Below are 19,158 nucleotides of genomic sequence, written 5' to 3'. Positions count from 1 at the left end.
TGAAACTAAAACGTATATAATGCATTTAAAAAAATACTTCTCTTCCCAGCCAATGTACTTAATAACCTGTATAAACGAGAGCCTTTAAAGATTTCACAAACAACGTACTTTAAAGTCGTTGAATTGTAGTATATTTCTTTAATAATATGCCAGACTCACAGTTTTAGCACATACTTATGGTGCAAAAACAACCCCTCCCTCTTGGAGGTAATTGGAGCTCACACCAGTTGTCCAGGCTCCGCTGACTGACAGACAACAACAGCTCTAGCCAAACTGGACTCAGTGTTAAAACATTTTCATCTGCTGGATAAGACAAGAAATAATATTGGTCTGAAAAGTTGGATTATCCTTACTTGAAGATCCGCATTTGGTTCAGGGGGCCGCCATGATAAGCCTACTGAGCAAGCTGCTGCTGTTATGTTGCTTTTACAATCTGAGCACTCCAGGAGGTAAGACACAAGATGACAAAATGTACCCAACACTGAGCTGTTCTGCTGATATAATTCATATAAAGAGGCTAGCTTGAATGCTAGATTGAATTCAATCAATAATAGTAATTTTATTGACCCTTTGAAAGACTAAAGGTTACTGGGAAATTAAAGAATATTTCAGTAGGAGAGCTGACTTAGAGAACCAGCTCATGTTGGTTGAGTATTTTCCTCAGCCTTATCCTCATGGATGTGGCTCTACTATAGTTTCTTTTATAGCTGCTGCGGGAAAACTTGAATACTAGACAGTTACACATAATAGAAAAACTGAATATTCAGCTCTATACAGCAGAGCTACAATAATAAATGTTTGGTATTAGTTTCAAAACTCCTTCTGACATTGAGATAAACTTGTGATGCTGGCAAGTGATGGCAAAAGAGCATCAACTTTGCCATTAAGCCACAACTGGATAAGAAAAAAAAAGGGCTTTGACAACCATTATATTGTCTTTTGTTTCATTTCTATTTTTTCAATGGGGACACTAATGGTTCAATCAAAGTCAATCATCAAAGCTCACCTAAAATCATTATTAGATCAAAGAAAGTATCAAATTGCCCTCAAAGGAGAAGCCAATGCAGAAATCGATTTCTTTATCTGAACTTAGACATTTGATGTGAGAGTTCTGGTGGAAGAGAGAAAGGCTCTTCTGGCCAGGATGTTTAGATTAAAATTTATCGCTACAAAAGTTGGTCTTCATATAATTTTTATCACTTATTTTTGCATTTATTTGAATTTAGAGAGCTAATAAGAGCTAAAAATGTTTAACTGAATCCTAACCAAAAACGCAAATCTAAAAGAAGCGAGGATGTTTTCTAATATAAAAAAAAGCAATTTAGAATCTTGCTTTTCCTTCAGCAATCTTATTTTTATTCTTTTAACACCGATTCAAAAGCAGCTGTCCCATTTCTTGACCATGAGCAGTCATGCCTCCCTGTGCCTCACTAATAGGGGCGCCTTGCTGGGTGATTGTTGTCATTTATTCCTGTCAGGTCAGATTCTGCTAGAGCAACAGTGATGCCAAATGTGATGGATGCCACGTCACCAAGGCCACTGTTTATAAATGCTTCTAACCTTCCAGCACAAGGGAGGAAATGCTTGCAAGTAAAACAGAAGGTTGTTTGTGGAAATGCAATAAAAGGGAAACAACATGGTTTAAATATTGCTGAGCTTTTAAGATCCGCAGTGACGAATTTAATACTCCTTTAAGGTGGTACAGAATTCTAGATTTAGACTTTTCTGACTTCAGATATGTTTAACCTTTTAAATATTAGACTTTTCTGCTTTGAGCTTTGGAAGAAGCTATGGATATTTTTCATAAAATAATTGGTATTTGACATAAAACACCTTCCTAAATACTATCAAAAGCCAGATTCAGTAACTGCCCCTAGAAATGTTTTATCATTCCAGTGATTTGTTAAGACCCTTAGCAAAAACAATGATATTCAGTCATTAGAGTTAGAAAAACTTTATTGTCATTTTGTATACATAACAAAATTATGTTGCTTATGGCTTCCAATGGAACATTAGCGTTTAAACTGCAGCATTGATCACCATGTAAATGGTATAGGAGAAAAGGAAAACCAGTTTAAATAATAATAGTGCAAAAGGGCATTGATATGGAAAGGTTCAGTACAGTGCAAAATAAATATGGTACAAAATGCAGTGTAAAATTAAGTTGTTTCCTATTTAAAAGGATTATTAAAAAATATATGTTAGGGGCAACAGACATGCAGCGCTGGGATGAAATGTCCTTAAAGGAGGGACAGGATTCCTCTGCACTGCGGTGCGTGTCATTTTCAGCAACATTTAATGGTCAGACTGCAGCGACATGAACTTCACCCCCCACTGCTTCTCCAGAGGTTGATGATGATAATGTTTGTTTACATAGATAATCTTATATATGGGATTTTGTTAGTCTTTGTAGGTTATAGATTTTATATAGGCCCAAGATAACAAAATATACCCGTTATTAGTTTCAAGTCACAATCATGTTTTGGTTAGCTGCTTAGCAAAGTGATATAAACAGACCAAGTGTTGTAGTCTATATATATTACCTGTTTATAGAGTCCTAGTCTTGACTGTAGCAGGGGGGTTATTAGACAAGGAATACAGGGAGGAATAGGTGGAGGAAGGGGTCAAAGAGGCCATGGCGGTTCAGGATATGTTCGGTCAGATGAAAACGGTACTTCATTTTCTCTGGGACTGCTTGTTTTACAACAAACATTAAAAATCTGTATTTTATTTTACTAAATTATCTTTTAGTACAAGTTTATAATTATTTTTTGTTATTTCATTTGCTATTGTGAGTTTATCATTTTCTTTATTGGGAGGCTAAGTAAACTTTTTAACCACAACTGTATCACATTTCTGTCAGTAAATCTATACAGTGTATAATTAATACACACTGTAGCTTTAAGGAAATAGTGGTTCTATAACAGATTAATAAGATTACGTCGGTTTGGTCTTCAGAGTCTGTGATCCAGGACCAAACTTTGAAGTTTTGACAAAAGCAGTTATGTTTATAGCCAAAAAATGTTGACGCTGCCTGAAGAACGGTCTTAAATATACGGTATTTTATATTATGAAGTCTCTACAATAGAATCTTCTTTAGAGTCTCTTAAAGAATACTATTTTGAGTTTCTTGGATAAAAAAATCTTAGGAGTTTGCATAAGAAAATGTTCTTTAACTGAAAAGCATATTTTTTAAAAGGATTAGTACGTGGAAGGCATGACTGGTCTTTAGGCATTGTTCAAATAATCAGTTTCTTTACAAAGAACAGATTTGAAATGTCTACAAGATGAATCTCCCATAAAGTCTATTGTGTCACAGTCTTGGTTCGGTTATGTTTTCTTTTGAGTATTCAGTTTTACTTTGTTCTGTGTTTTCTAGTTTTATTGGTTGAAATCCTATTTTAATTGTGTTTTCTGGTTATATTTCAGTTCTTATGTTTTTATTTGTTGCCCTCTGCTGTCCTCTTGTGTTGGTTTCCTTTTCCCTAGCTCCTTTCTAGGCTCCTCTCTTCACACCTGCTCCCAATCAGCTCGTTAATCCTGTATTTGTTCAATCTCCCATAAATACTCTCCTTCTGCAGTTCCTCAGTGCTGGTTCCTTGTCATACTTCGTCTTACCTCATTATGATTGTTTTCCCCTGATGTCTCCATGGTTCTGGTTTCTTTTACTTTTTTCATGTTGGTTTTTGGGTTCCTGCCTCAGCTGTTTTTGAACTTTTCATTAAACCTAGAAAAACTCACCTCTGCCTCCCTGCCTCTGCATTTGGGTCCTCAAACCTCAACCAAACGCTGACATATTGTTGTAATGGTCTTTAGAGTTTCAGCATGACCTCTACCATATTGTTCATATAGAAGGAATGGGATAGTCTGGTTTATGGGTGTTGAGCAGTATTCGTGAAGGGAACAGCTTTTAGAGTCACTGTCTAAGGCAGTGGTTCCCAAAGTGTGGGGCGCGCCCCCTAGGGGGGGCGCAATGCCATTGCAGGGGGGGCGCAGGAAGCGGTATGGATAAATGAAGAAAAAAAAAAAAAAAACTCTGCTTGCTTGACTGAGCATAATGGACAGTTGTGACATTGCAACCCAGATTTGAGAAGATCTGCAGCAACAAGCAGGCTCACTACAGCCACTGAAAAGATGGGAGGATTAAAGTACAAAGAAAAAAACTCTCAGGGAGCTGTTAAATGTTTTCACTCCATTTTGCACAGAGGCTTTTTTAATGTATAGATTATAGCAAAGTTAAATATTGTTACAAATAAAAAAAAAAGAAATATGTTTAAAATAACACAGACAACAAAGAATCCTCTTCTAATCTACACTATAGAGCTATGAAAAAAATACAGTTACACAAAAGTGTTCCTCTGTAAAGATGGTGTAGTCTGTTTTGTAGCAACCTGAAGTGTGAAATAAACTTCAGTGGAGTTTGAAAACAAAATATGTGTATAGATTTATTATATCTGGTTGAACGATGTGTGTGCCCAGTTGATTTTCTTTTTTTTTTTTTTCGGTGGTGTGTGTGTGTGTGGCGTGGACATTTTATTGTAATCCAAAGGGGGGCCCAGAAGAAAATCTTTGGGAACCACTGGTCTAAGGGATGAATTTTAGATGGTGTAGCATATGAATGCTCTTTAAGGTCCCATCAAAAAAAATTATCTTTGGAGTTTCTTTGCTTCAACAATTAAAGTCTGTAAAAAGTACTGGTTTACCTTTGATAAACAAAGAAAGAAGGTAAGTATCTGTAGCCATTAGCACCACATGGCACAGCAGTCAAAAAAGTTGTCTTTAGTTGTCTCTATCAAAAGGTTACAATTTGGACATTTTAGTAGTTATTTTCCTTACCACACTGAGATAGCATAAAAGAGTTGACGACTGGATTTTATCCTTCCTCAGTAGCTGCTGGTGTTGTCCTGGCAATCTGGTTAGACAACTTCATTGACACAGACTCTACCAATCGATACAGCTCTGAAAAGCCTATGTTGATACAAGGAATTACAGTAGCAGCCAATTAAAAGTGGTCATTCCCAGTCAAAAGCCAGTAGAATGGCAGCCAAATTGCAGAAACATCCCCTCCATCTTCCAGCCACCTTCTCAGCTTTCTCATGGGCATGCATATTTATTTTCTCTAACTCCACCCTTTCACTGAATTACAGGGTCTGACCAGGAGAAAATGCTTCTCTTTAGATCTTAATGTCCACAAATCATGACAGAATATTTCAGATGTTTAAAAAGCAATTTAGGGGAGTAGCCAGGGACTAGCTCAGGGTCCATCAAGGAAAGTGGGGAAGTTTTCAATGGCTACTACTGTATTTAAGTGGCATGTTTATCACTTAATGTAATTTAGTCAAAACAAGCAAGAAGGTTCAAAAATGCCATGTGGCATAATCAAAAGACATCAGGGAGCTCAAGTCATCTTAGATTATAAACTCCAGATTTAGCATAAACTGTTAATTTCTGTTTCTCTTTCTTATTTACGGTGGCTGAGAAGTGCAAAACACATTTACAATTCAAAAACACATTAACAAATAAAAAACAAAATAACATTTGAAGAAACAAAATTATATTTTATGAAACAAATGTATTTTTGGAAAAAAAAGTTTAAATTTTTTAAAACACATTTACAATTCAAAAACACATTAACAAATAAAAAACAAAATAATATTTGAAGAAACAAAATTATATTTTATGAAACAATTTATTTTTGAAAAAAAAAGTTTAAATTTTTAAAAACACGTTTACATTTAAGGAAACAAATTCACATTTTAAATAAGTTAAGATTTTAGGTGAGAGAAAGTTTCATTTTAGAGAAAAAAAATACATTATAGGGAAACAAATTTACATCTAAAAAAAAATTGACCGTTCGGAAACACTTGTACAAGTGCAAAGACAAAACTGCAAGTGGCAAAACACATTTACATAGACAAAAACAAATTAACAAAAGACGGCTACACGGAAAGGGATTGTCCCAGTGGCCGGATGTGACGTCACGATTACCCTGACTTGTAGTACAAACAGCTCAATCTGTAGTCCTCCTGCTTCACGTGAAAAATCAGCGGCGATTTTAGATGGAAAGAATTGCACTGAAGCTGTTTTTCTTAAGTTTACGCTAACCGAACAATGTTTTCAGCCAATTTACACCATTTTGTTCTTCGTGCGGACGGTCTCTGGAACTTTTACGGGACACGGACCAGGTGGCAGGACCAAGCAGCAGAGCCGGGCGTATTACTGGCCGGAGCCACTATTATTTTGTCATGTAGTTTTTTAATTACTTTTCTTTGGTATTTAATTATTTTTTGGGTATTTTTCCTGCGGTTTTTCGGCAAATGCCTTATTTATAGTACTTCTAACTAGATTGTTTTATATATATATATATATATATATATATATATAGGCTATATATTGTGATGTTATCGCTTAATAACCTGTATTAAAATGTATTCTTTATGGGTTTCTTTTTATTGTGATGTTAGTGCTTAATAAACTGCATTAAAACTTTTATAATGTCACATTTACTTGATGGAACGGAGTACTTTATCTGCGAATAAGTGGCCTCGGCCGGCAGCAGCCACCATCGGCCTCTCCGATGGCAAGCTCTGCCGGCAGCGGCCACCATCGGCCTCTCCGATGGCAGGCTCTGCCGGCAGCGGCCACCATCGGCCTCTCCGATGGCAGGCTCTGCCGGCAGCGGCCACCATCGGCCTCTCCGATGGCAGGCTCTGCCGCAGCCACTGCCACGAATTGAGCTCGGCTCTGCTGCTTGGTCCTGCCACCTTGTACCGTGTCCCGTAAAAGTTCCAGAGACCGTCCGCACGAAGAACAAAATGGTGTAAATTGGCTGAAAACATTGTTTGGTTAGCGTAAACTTAAGAAAAACAGCTTCAGTGCAATTCTTTCCATCTAAAATCGCCGCTGATTTTTCACGTGAAGCAGGAGGACTACAGATTGAGCTGTTTGTACTACAAGTCAGGGTAATCGTGACGTCACATCCGGTCACTGGGACATTCCCTTTCCGTGTAGCCATCTTTTGTTAATTTGTTTTTGTCTATGTAAATGTGTTTTGCCACTTGCAGTTTTGTCTTTGCACTTGTACAAGTGTTTCCGAACGGTCAATTTTTTTTTAGATGTAAATTTGTTTCCCTATAATGTATTTTTTTTCTCTAAAATGAAACTTTCTCTCACCTAAAATCTAACTTATTTAAAATGTGAATTTGTTTCCTTAAATTTAAATGTGTTTTTAAAAATTTAAACTTTTTTTTTTCAAAAATAAATTGTTTCATAAAATATAATTTTGTTTCTTCAAATTTTATTTTGTTTTTTATTTGTTAATGTGTTTTTGAATTGTAAATGTGTTTTTAAAAATTTAAACTTTTTTTTCAAAAATACATTTGTTTCATAAAATATAATTTTGTTTCTTCAAATGTTAGTTTGTTTATTTGTTAATGTAAATTTGTTTGCTGAAATGTAAATGTGTTTTTAAAAATTGTAACTTTTTTTTCAAAAATAAATTGTTTCGTAAAATATAATTTTGTTTCTTCAAATGTTAATTTGTTTTTTATTTGTTAATGTGTTTTTGAATTGTAAATGTGTTTTGCACTTCTCAGCCACCGTACTTATTCCCCAGTGGACCTTTTTCTTGGTGTTTCATGTCACCTTTAAACTTCTCCTTTCTGTTGTTCAGGTGCTGCCGAGGCAGAGCAGACTGTAATGAAGAAAATCTTCACTGGCTACGACCTGAAGGTTCGCCCTGCTCTGACCCCTGCTGATAGGGTGGTGGTTCGTGTGGGGATGATCCTGTCCTCCTTCGTTGGATTGGTAGGCAAATTATCTCACTGTTTTACATAAGGTGTTTGAAGTATCAGCATATTTTAAATAAGACCTGACAGACCCTTGAAGAAAACTTATAGGAGATCCCTGAATATCTCTAAGTTGTTATTATAAAATAACAAAAAAATGGTTTAGCAGACAAAAAAACTGAACTATTATAATCACCTTAATAAGAATTATGAATCTGATAGAGCAGAGAGTATAAAATAAGACAACAGACTGAAAGATCTCAAGAAGAGGATTCTGAGCAGAAAGGTCAGAATCGAAGTAATTGAAAAAAAAAAAATATCTCCTCTATATTTTCAAAAATGATACAGGAAAACAGGGAAGGTTTTCCTTTTTTTATTTGAGAAGCTTTCATGAACACTCTCCCAGAAATATGCCACTGAACGTTTTATTTAAATGTGCCAGACACAAAGGGGGCAGTGTACTGTAAAACTAAAACTTGTCAGCCAATCAGAATCCAACCATGACTTCCTGTCTGGAATAAACTGCGGATCCAAATCATTGATCATGGATAAAGAAAATACAAACAAAAAGTATTTGAAGAAATGTTAAAAGTCATGACCGCTCCGACAAAATTCATTTTAAACTTCATGATGGTTGCACATGTGTTGCAGCAAAGAAATATTGAGTTGCTTTTATGATCACCGTGACACAGCTGAGATTATTATCCTTCTTTTAAATTCAATTAATTATGTTATTTTACATATCATTATTATTATTATTTCATATCCATATGCAGGCTTAAATCCTGAGATGTTATAAATTCGTCCATTTTAGGATAAATCATTTTAAAGGATGTATAACGCTGTTAATGTGAAAGGCATAACTGCAAAAAAATGTCAAATTTTGTGTGTGAACAAGGCCTGGATCAATACACATACACTGTAATTCAATTCAATTCATCTCAAGGCACTTTACAGTTCACCAGATCATGCAGTCAAATTGATTCAAAGTTTTCTATCTAAGGAAAACCATTTGATTGTATCGACTCATTGACTCGAAGGCAATCTCCCACTCTAAGCATGCTTATAGCGACAGTGGAAAGGAAAAACTCCCTTTAAACAGGAAGAAACCTCCAGCAGAACCAGGCTCAGTGTGAGCGGCCATCTGCCAAGGCCGACTGGGGTTCAAGGAGAGTACAGTTTGTATTAGGGTGATGTGTGGATTTCTATAATTTGGTCATTCAGATGTGTTAAGGCACTACATGTCACTTTTTTACTGTCACCTTATAAAAGTGGAAGTTGTATCTATAAGTTATCATCTTGAAAAGGACCTTTTGTGATTCACAGGCGCATTGATGGTAACCTATTTGTATTCACCACAAGCTTAAGACTAAACAAGCATATTGTCCTAAGCTTCATGAAGCTATTAGTGCGTCTTTAGTGCAGATTTTTGCTGTTGAAACTGTTATTTGTGCTGCGCTTGTTTTTAAAGATACAATCATTTTGAATTTTGGCTTATGACGTCCCATCCCATTAGAGTTTCTAAACCAACCATTCCAGAAATGTATTATCTTCCGAAACTGCTTCAAAAGTTGTACATAGAGAACAACTTAGCAGCAGTGTGTAATGTAATGCTGGTGAAGACTTTCATTCATCCTGATCATAGTAATTCCCAAAAAGTAAAAAAAAAACAATCCACTGGACTTTGTTTCCAAGCTTGAAGGTGTTTCGCTTCCCATCCATGAAGCTTTTTCAATTCAAAATGTCAGAAATAGTGTTGAGTTCGAGGCTTTATAGAGTGGACCAAAACAAAGCAGATTTCAGATTCAAAAACAAGCAATGATTGCTTGATTCCTTCCCGCCATCATCTCAACCCGCACCCCCTTACAGGGGAACACAGCACTTTGCCTCTTCAGCGAGGCTAACAATTCCCTTTAACGGCCTCCCTTTCAGAGAGATAGACAGGTTTTAGGTATTACAGGCTAAAAATAAGAAACAAAACGACCCCCATTCCAAAGGGATGGACCCACTTGTCAGGTTCAATTAGCATGTTTTCTAAGGCGAAACAAGGCTATGTTTTAGTCCACTCTCAAAAACCTCGAACCCAATGCTACGTCTGACATTCTAAGTTGAAAAAGCTTCCTGGATGGGAAGCGAAACGTCTTCAAACTTGGAAACCAAGTCCAGTGGATTGTTTTTTATCTTTTTTGGAATGACTCTATAATGTGATGTTTACCCTATGGTATGCTTTAATTGTGAATTCTTGATAGGTAGATTTTGACGGGAAATTCTATGGGGTTGCTAGGGGTAACGGCAAAGCCACATTAAGGATCTGGGAAGATGATGAACTGCTAAACATTGTAAAACAATCATAACACCTACTAAAGGGAAACATGCCTTCTGTAATATTCATTGCCAGTACAGGAATGCCATATAAGGTTACGTTATAACTTTATATCAGGATATGAGAACAGCACTAACATCTGGTCGGATGGTGAAGCCATCAGCCAAAATTAAAAAACAGCACAAACTACAGTGTTACTTGCAAAAATCTACACTTAAATAAACTGACTCTGGCCTCTGGATGATCTGTTTATTATCTCTGAAACAAAAATAGCACAAATTATTATTTTAAAAATGCCCAAACCTACACTAACCAATCACTAACAATTTAATTTGCTGTGTGTTTTTTCATGTTGTGTTGTCAGCTTCACACAGCTCAGTTGTGCTTGTCACTGAATTGTGAGCGTTGGATTCAGTGCACACGTATAGTGTAAAGTAGGCTCGTTTAGCATTATATAAAAATTGTGGTGAATAAAAATAAGTGACCCGAATGCAAGTTTTACATACTCTCCTGTTCTTCTGTAACTTCCATTCAATTCAATTTTATTTTATTGTGCCAATTCACAAGACATCCTCTCAAACCATATTACAGAGTCAGTTTAATCAAATCAATACAGCACATTCCATAAGTCTTTAACTTTACTGTTAAATCTTAAAACAGTGTTATTTTTTTATTTATTTTTGCTAAATTCCTTCCTGCTACACAAATAATTATTTCCTAATGGTGCTGCCCTCTGCTCTCATCTAACATACGCTGACACCAGCTGGTTAGAAGAGGTTAAAAGAGTAATGGTTTGCTACGTAGCTCAAGGTCAATTCAGTCCCACGTCTGATGTTTATGCATTTAGACACTAGTTATGACATATATGAATAAAATTGAATAAAATTAAAGGTATTAAACGTTTTAATGCATTTTTTCTGTGATGTTAGGATATACACATGTACACATCTACAACTGACTCGACTAACCTGATTTTTTTTTACAATGACCCTGTCACCTTTATTTCAAGGATTTCTGTCCCTCTTTAAGTCTGCATTACACATGACCTCTGCTGTTATCATTGAAAGTTCCCCTGTCATGCCTGATATTATAGTCTGGATCAGGTTGACAGCTGACTTACTGTGACCCATTTGTTTCATTTATCCAAGTGCTTTACAGTCAACACAGTATTCCTATTAAAATTCACTTCTGATTCTCCAAATACCCCAAAATAAAAAGAATGACTGCACCAGTCGTCTACAGCCTAATCCTGTGCTTCATGTAGAATTTTTGTCAATCTCCAAGCTCTGCACTGGTGGTACTCAATCTATAGGAGGAGATGCGCTGTAAAATAAAAACATCCGACTGTAACCATACAGATTATGATGGTGGAGGACTGTTGAGTTCTTTTAACAAAGCCACTATCATTATCATGTATTATTTATACATGATAATGTTCCATTTATTATTGTGAATATACTTTAGAAATCTTTTCCAGTTTTGTGGTCATCGTTCTGGGGCCTACCTGGATTGTTCTATTTAGCAAAGCCTTCTGGGAAAAAAATAAAAGCCTACTTAGTAAAAGGCTCCTACCTTACACCACTAATTCTTAGCTGTGAAAAATCTATTTTTAATGTCATTAATGTCACAGGCAGGTTTTATCTCTGATTATGTGAAACAATAAACGTAACACAGAATGACTGTAAATCTCCTACATATTGTGACATCTTTGGCCTTCTATAAAGCCTGAACACGCATCAGAGTTTCTACAGTGGTACCCTTGCATTTTCATGGTATTTCAAGCTTCATAATGTCCATCCACATGTCCGTGTACCCAGCAGCTGAAGCCAGTCAAGGTCAGCCTCAGACCTGAAGTAAGTTCATAAAGGACTCTTAAACATCATGAGGGAAACTCTCTTGGAAAGTGGATTTTCTACAAGCGTTCAGCCTTCCCAGCGACCTGTAATAGAAGTGTCAGTAATGGTAGAAATGTGTTTTGTGTCACATAGGGAGATGGTTTAAGGCGACCCCCACCTCCCCTTTGATGCAGACCCAGCTGTCTCACTAACATGCCTGTGTTTTAAATAGCAGCTCAGGATCAGGGAAGCTAAGGCCTCCTGCCTCAAGCCATGAAATATACAGTGAGTGTCCCACAATGCAGTGCATTCCAGGTTAAAGACATAAAAATATATCTTACTGACTGGGAGAGAGACTGGAGTTTATTACAGAGTTTAAATTGACAGCATTGGAATAATCATCATCATTACTATTAATATTATTTTTAACATTAGCACATTTATTGCTGATGTCTGAGCCCCTGCCCACACTAACAATTATATTTTGCAATCATGTTTTCTATTGCATTGGGATTTTGTGTTCACATTTTATCTTTTTATTTTTAACCCTTGCTTTTTGTTTTTATGCATTGTGGTCCTTGCAAAAGCTTTGTGCACTAGAAGCCACAGCAACAGCAGAGCTTTAATTACTGGCTTTTTTTTTTACTTTTTTTGCAGCAATAAAGTTATTGAATGAAAAAAAAAAAGGGCACCATCACTGCTTTGGGAGAATATTTTTTCTTGCTTCTTTCGATGTACTTTCAAACATATGCTGTACAGTAACTTTTTTGAAAGTTTACATACCCTCCCATTAGAGACAAAACAAATCAGCTGATATTAAAATAAATTGAAATTGACAAAAGTAATAATAAAATAATGATAAAAAATTGAAATCATGACAAAGTAGCGCAGGATTTTGTCTGACAGACAAAACATTTTTACATAGTTTCAAGATTCAGACCTCTCTAGTGTTCAAGAGTGAGGCCCTTATGACCCATTCTATCCTAAAAGTAGAACTCCAGCTCCAATCAATTGCTTTAGTTGGAAGCAGTATTATGTGAATATACTTTATAAATCTTTCCCTGTTTTGAAGTCATCGTTCTGGGGCCTACTTGCATCAATATAATATCAATCTTAGGGTTTTTGGACCTGGATTATCCAACTCTGTAAATCTGACTGTATCCATTTACATGGCCTAGAACCTTATCTTTATTTTCAAACTGCCAGTATTAAACCCAGTCTGATTGTTTTAATGCAGTGGAATCTAAAATGTTTGCTTGTTTTAACATTTCTCCTAGCAACCTGTGTAATCACCATTAGCACATCCACAATTTATTACCCCATATATGGTATCTTTGAAAATCAGGCCCTTAATTGGGTCCTCCGTGATATTGGTGTTTAATACCCAGATGGATTCCACCCTTTCTTTCTCTTGTAGTAGACAAATATCTCATACTTTTGTTGGTTTATGATTTAAAATATTGGTTTTCATTTATTGAATAAAAAGATACCCCGGCACATTAACCTTTACCACTTTCCTTTCCACCTTCTTTCCCTGTTTAGCAAACAGAACTCTCTGTTTACCTCCCTGTTTGTTTAGACACTCAGGTATTTAATAATGCAATGATGAAACTATTTCCTGCAAAGAGGAAAACGCTATCAATGAAAGATATCAGCAATGAGTTTAGGGTGTTTCTTTGACCTTGTTGGTTTCTTTTTCTACATACATACTGACTAGCATCAGCCATAATAAACATGCTATTTAAATTTTTTTTTTCAGAATATGAAAAATGAAGAAATGAGCACAATCGTTGTTATGAATCTGGTAAGTGTATTTGCAGTTCAGCCCCTTCTGCCTCAGGGTAAAAGGTTCAGTAGCCCTCAGGATTTTACATTATTTCTTCTTAAGATGTAAAAAGAAAATCTGTCATGGTCATCACCATGTTAAGCTCATACGCTCTACTCATCCATACATCACGGAAAACAGACCAGTTGGAGTATACCAGGCAGAATGAAAGCATATGCAAATCTTGTTATTTTTATGCAAATGAAAAGGAAATCATCCCCGAGGACTCTAATTAAAGTCGTGGAAAAATGAAAGGGTAGAAAAACTGATGAAATGACAAACTGCTTTACATTTGTACTGAATAAGCAATGTTTCTGCCTGCTGTCCTTTGCGATTTCTCTCTCTCTCTCTCTCTCTCTCTATGTAAACCACAAACTGAACCGTTTTGACAGGAATGGACAGATTATCGTCTGAAATGGAAACCCAAGGAGCACGATGGGATTGAGGTGGTACGTGTTCCCTCTTCGAGGGTGTGGCTTCCTGACATCGTTCTAATCAATAAGTAAGCCATTTACAGTGACCCTAATGACTGCTTAATAAAACTTTTTTTTTCTGTTTTGTATTTAAAAAGCTATGTTGCACCATTTTACATAGTAAAATTATGTAGATTTTAGGGTCTTCACAAATATTTCCTTTAAACTGTGCTATGCCTGACATGCTACATCTATGTATTATACTCATTTTCACGTCAGAGGAATGAAATTAGCTTGAAGCAAGCACACAGCTGAACATTGCAAAACAGTATATTAGTGCAAGACTAAATGGACACCAATGAAAAAGGTAATGAGTTTCTAGGTTAGCTGTGAGCTCATAAGGTGAAGATAAGGCAATTAGTCCAGTAAGGAGGAGGGCGCTGCAAGAAATGTTTTTAAAACTTAGTGAATCTCTTTAGTGAATGCTCCATATCCAGAGATTTTTGAAGCTCTCTATGGATAACTTAGTCTACCTTTAACTCAAGCACCAAGTGACCAGAATTATAAAAAAGAAAAAAGAAAGAAATTATTTCATCATTCAGATTTGGCTGCATGAAAATACAAAATTTTCAGAAGACAATAATCAAAGTTAATGTATCAGGTGCCTTATATTCATGTATACCTACTTTTTCTCTTCCCAATTTGCAATTTCTACACTCGGAAACCTTTGGCATTTGAAATGATACAATTTGTTTTCAGTCTGATCATCTGCTGCTGTATGACTCTGTCCAACTAGCTGAATAATATGTTAGCATGTGAAACCCACGGTGCTAACACTTGGAATGTGTTGGTCACTGCAGTTCTTTGGGATGATCACATTTGTGGTATATGTCCACAAATATATATATTCTAAAGTTTATAATATGAGCCCTCATATGATAACAAAATATTCACTTTAAATTATGGGTTGGAGTAAAATTCAATCCAGGCTTCATCTTTTGTGCTCCAGTTCTGACCAGCATGCTTAAGTCCCTGTCACACCTTAACCATTCAGCGTTTTAGTTTTCTGGGACATCAAGCATAAGCTGGCTAAATCGTCAAGGTGCGACAGCAGCTTTACACTGATATTCACATGTGTGCAAACTGTCAGATTTCAATCAATGCTATGCGGTGTTTGTGTAAAATCTAGCATTGGTGAATGAAAGAAGGCTGTCACAGTGTGTATATCTATGCTTATTTTTAAAATGCAGTGTTTGCCTTTACAATGTCGGGTTAAGCTGGTTGGAAGAAGTTTAAATAGGGATTTAGAATCTAGTTTATTTGGTTCTTACATTGATAAAAATAATCTGAAGCTAATTATTGGGCTTTAAACCTTCAGATATATATATATATATATATATATGTATTGCTTAATAAAGGAAAATTTTAAAAAGTATTTAGTATGGTTATTTTATTTTTTTATTGGAGATTTATAGCTCCAAAGGCTTTTTTTATGTTTAAATTTTGTTTTAAAAATGACTTAATAGCAGCAATGAAAAGCCTGATAAGACATGCATCTTAAGTTAGTTTTTCTTACTCTGACATTTAATGACTTTAACTTGTTATGCGTCTTACTGTGAGGGTTCTGCCCTTAGTTTAGGTTTCTTTTCAAGTGTTTAGTTTCACTTTAAATTGTGTCTTTGTGGCTGTTTTCTGGCAGTGCTGTGTTTTTGTGTTACTTTTTGTTGCCCCTTTTTGCCATTCTCTTTTCCTCTTGGCTCCTTTCTAGCTGCTTCTGTCCACACCTGCTCCCAATTAACTGATTACTTCATTCTTGGTTGTGTCTCCTATATATAATCCCCCTCTGCAGCTCATCAGTGCTGGTTTCTTGTTGTTATTTGGCTCCCTGTGTGTGTGTTTTCCCCCCGACATCTCCTGGTTTTTTGGTCTCCTGTATTTTGTTCTTTGATTTTGTTTCTGTTACCCTTTTTGATTAAATCAGAAAAAAACTCATCTCAGCCTCCTTCTACTCTGCGTTTGGATTCACAATCACATCCACCACCTTGACACTTACCTGAAACCCAGAAAAACAAGGACTAACTTAAGTCAAATATGACATCACTGACAAACATTCTGATATTTTATCTGTTTTCCCCCTGATTGTTTTCATTCACAGACTATGCACAATCTCTCCTGTTTGTGTTTTATTCTATTTGAAATATAACCAAACATTCAGCTGTTTTTATTTAATCTTACTATAAGGTAAACTTTAGTGCTCTGATTTAACAAAATTTATGAACAAGGCACCCCCGTTTAATTCGAAAATCCCTTTTGCAGGTGAATGATCACATTGTTGTTAATAGACATCAGCTAAAGAGGAGGTACATTAAAGCATTCATCCAGTGGAAAAACTGCAGAAGAGTGCATTTATTTAGACACACCAAGAGAAGCAAGTGGAGGCCTTCTTTTTCCCATATCCCAACACATTCATGCTCCCATTAACACCACTGTAAATACCCCCACTACTCCCTTTATCAACATTTTATAGGCAATTAAGCAGCATGGCTCTCTAATAATTGGGCTGATGGCACCGTTCAGCAAATTCAGTATGCAAGGCTTTCGCTTGGAACCGCTTACATTAAAACGCAAATATCTACATCAACAAAAGTCTCTGTGTACTTCCCATAATGGGTGATCAATATTGCTCATTTCAGTCTAAGCCTCACAGATAGTTGGGTTTTATTTAGACTAACAATAGGAATACGAGCCAGATTAATTACCTGCATAGTAAAAGCCTTAAACTGTCGACTATATATGGATGTTTCAATTGAGTCTTTCTGCCAAGAAAGGTTTGTGTACATGTTCCAACATTTGCCAACACATTTAATGCCAAATAAAATGTTTTAATATCATTTAGCCAATTAAACAACATAGCTGTGCAACTAACTTCAATATTTTGGCACAGTCTAGCCCACAGTTAAAGGTAAGCTTTTACAGACAATTTACAGTATTAAGAGATGGTAAAAAATTTGATCACAGTTATGGTTTCAAGTTATCCATCTAAGCCATCTGTAATGGAACATCTTCTACTAACCAATTGTCAATCGATGCCCACAAAGGGAACATTTCATACCCACTTCGACAACTGGGGATAAGACTACTGCATGGAAATGTGGTTATGAAATCACCTGAATTTGATCTGTAGGCAGTAGGTCACTACCTAGTGCAGGTAGAGCTTCGTTTAGAGGATCAAAATAAGTAAAACTCAGGAACAAAACAGGTTTCAGATTGTTGAGCCAAGTGGCAGGTTTATTTGAGGCGGTTAAAAGAGTTATGAAAGAGTATTTAAGAAAAAAAAAACATACTTAAAGTAGTCCTTTCTCTCCCAATCCTCCATCAAGCCATGATTTAAATTTTCATTAAACTTTCAATTTTTTTTGGTCTATAAATGCAAAAAGAGATGGAATAATCTACTGAATTTAAATAACAGAAATGTAAAAGCAAGAAGCTTTTTCAGAAATGTTTTTCTGTGTTTCTGTTTGCAGCAATGATGGAGTGTTTGATGTGGCCCTTCAAGTTCATGTTCAGATTTACAGTGATGGCAGGGTAACCTGGACGCCCCCTGCTCTCTACTGCAGCTCCTGTGGAGTCAAGGTAGAGTCATCTTTTTTTATTTACTCTCTCAAAGGTTTTCCTTAAGTTTGGTGATTTAAACGCCTGGGTTTTTTTTTTCTTTCTTTCCAGGTGACATATTTCCCATTTGACTGGCAGAATTGCTCCATGAAGTTTCGCTCTTACACATATGATTCAACTGAGATCGACCTGCAATATGCAAGAGACTCAAGAGGCAATGAAATCAGGGAGATCCAGTTAGATGAAGGCTTCAGTGGTGAGTGGGAAACTATTTTTTATGTTTACCTTAATGACGAATTGTGGCTTTGTTATGTTTAAGTCATTTATGACTTTGCCAGATCCCCTATGAAAAAAATAACATGTAAATCCCGTAGGTTTTATCTCATTTGATGGAAACTAATATGCATTAGTACTCACAGGAACAACACAAGACAGCAATTTAAAATACCATATTCTTAGTACAACAATTGTATTGCAAACTTAACTAACTGACCAGCCATTAGTGAAACTGAACTACGAGACAAACATAAACAACAACCAGTTCTTGAACGTCCTTTCACATCGGTTTATAATACAGATTCCTGTAAACAGCTTATGTTTTACAATTTCCATCAAAATAAATTAATGTTTTAATATTTATCATTAATGTTTAAAAGCAGAGGTCACCAACGTGTTTCCTGCCTAAACGACCACATGTGATGCCCTCAGTATTTTCTGAAAAAAGAACAACTCACCAGTGGACTAAATTTGAAATATTATTTTATGCTGCTGTTCTTATTTACATTGTTTTAATCCTTTATAGAGCATTCTATCATATAGATCATTTAAAACATTTAAGCATTTATAGGGATTTATAAATGGGAATATTTAAAAGCTAATTAGAAATGAAAAGAAACTATACAAATATTTTTTTATATATAGTTAAGGTAAATGCTGACTCCTCCAGTTCATAGGTCAGCATTATTAGCCTGTCTTATGACAGTACCCATGATGTAGACCTCAGTCTTAAAAAGATTGGTGAGCCCTGGTTTAAATGATGCTTTAAAAATATTCTTGCCTTGGTTTTTTTTTTTACCCAGAGTTTTAAATCCAGGCAGATATCACCCTGTTTACCGAATATCGAAATATTTCTCCCGTTAAGCTTAGGCTAGTAAGCTACTAAGAAGTTAAGCTTACTTAACTTCCCTGTTAAGTACATATTTGAAAATATCAGTTCAACATTAAACATATAGAGACCACATACAATTTCTTCTATAGAAGTTTCCCATGGCAAGTGTTTATAGTCTTTCACTGTCATTTTTGAATCTCAGTTGCATCAAGAAGGGCATTCAATATAAAAACTTTCCCAAATCACTGAATACGT

At 35.8% G+C, this 19,158-nt stretch overlaps 1 protein-coding gene across 1 annotated transcript in view; it reads left to right on the top strand.

The window, feature by feature from the left end:
* The first annotated feature begins 215 nt into the window (after window positions 1–215).
* Window positions 216–19,158, top strand: part of chrnb1 (cholinergic receptor, nicotinic, beta 1 (muscle)) — a 39,909-nt gene continuing 20,966 nt past the window's right edge. Inside the window, exons 1-6 of the mRNA XM_038304031.1 lie at window positions 216–449; window positions 7,673–7,806; window positions 13,705–13,749; window positions 14,163–14,272; window positions 17,708–17,816; window positions 17,907–18,051. Coding sequence (XP_038159959.1) covers window positions 386–449; window positions 7,673–7,806; window positions 13,705–13,749; window positions 14,163–14,272; window positions 17,708–17,816; window positions 17,907–18,051 — 607 coding nt within the window. The 5' untranslated portion in view covers window positions 216–385. The remainder of the gene's footprint in view (window positions 450–7,672; window positions 7,807–13,704; window positions 13,750–14,162; window positions 14,273–17,707; window positions 17,817–17,906; window positions 18,052–19,158) is intronic.

The sequence above is a fragment of the Cyprinodon tularosa genome, unplaced genomic scaffold, assembly GCF_016077235.1.
Source record: "Cyprinodon tularosa strain WSP-4 unplaced genomic scaffold, ASM1607723v1 ctg523, whole genome shotgun sequence".
Classification (NCBI taxonomy): domain Eukaryota; kingdom Metazoa; phylum Chordata; class Actinopteri; order Cyprinodontiformes; family Cyprinodontidae; genus Cyprinodon; species Cyprinodon tularosa.
This window is presented reverse-complemented; position numbering and strand designations above follow the sequence as displayed.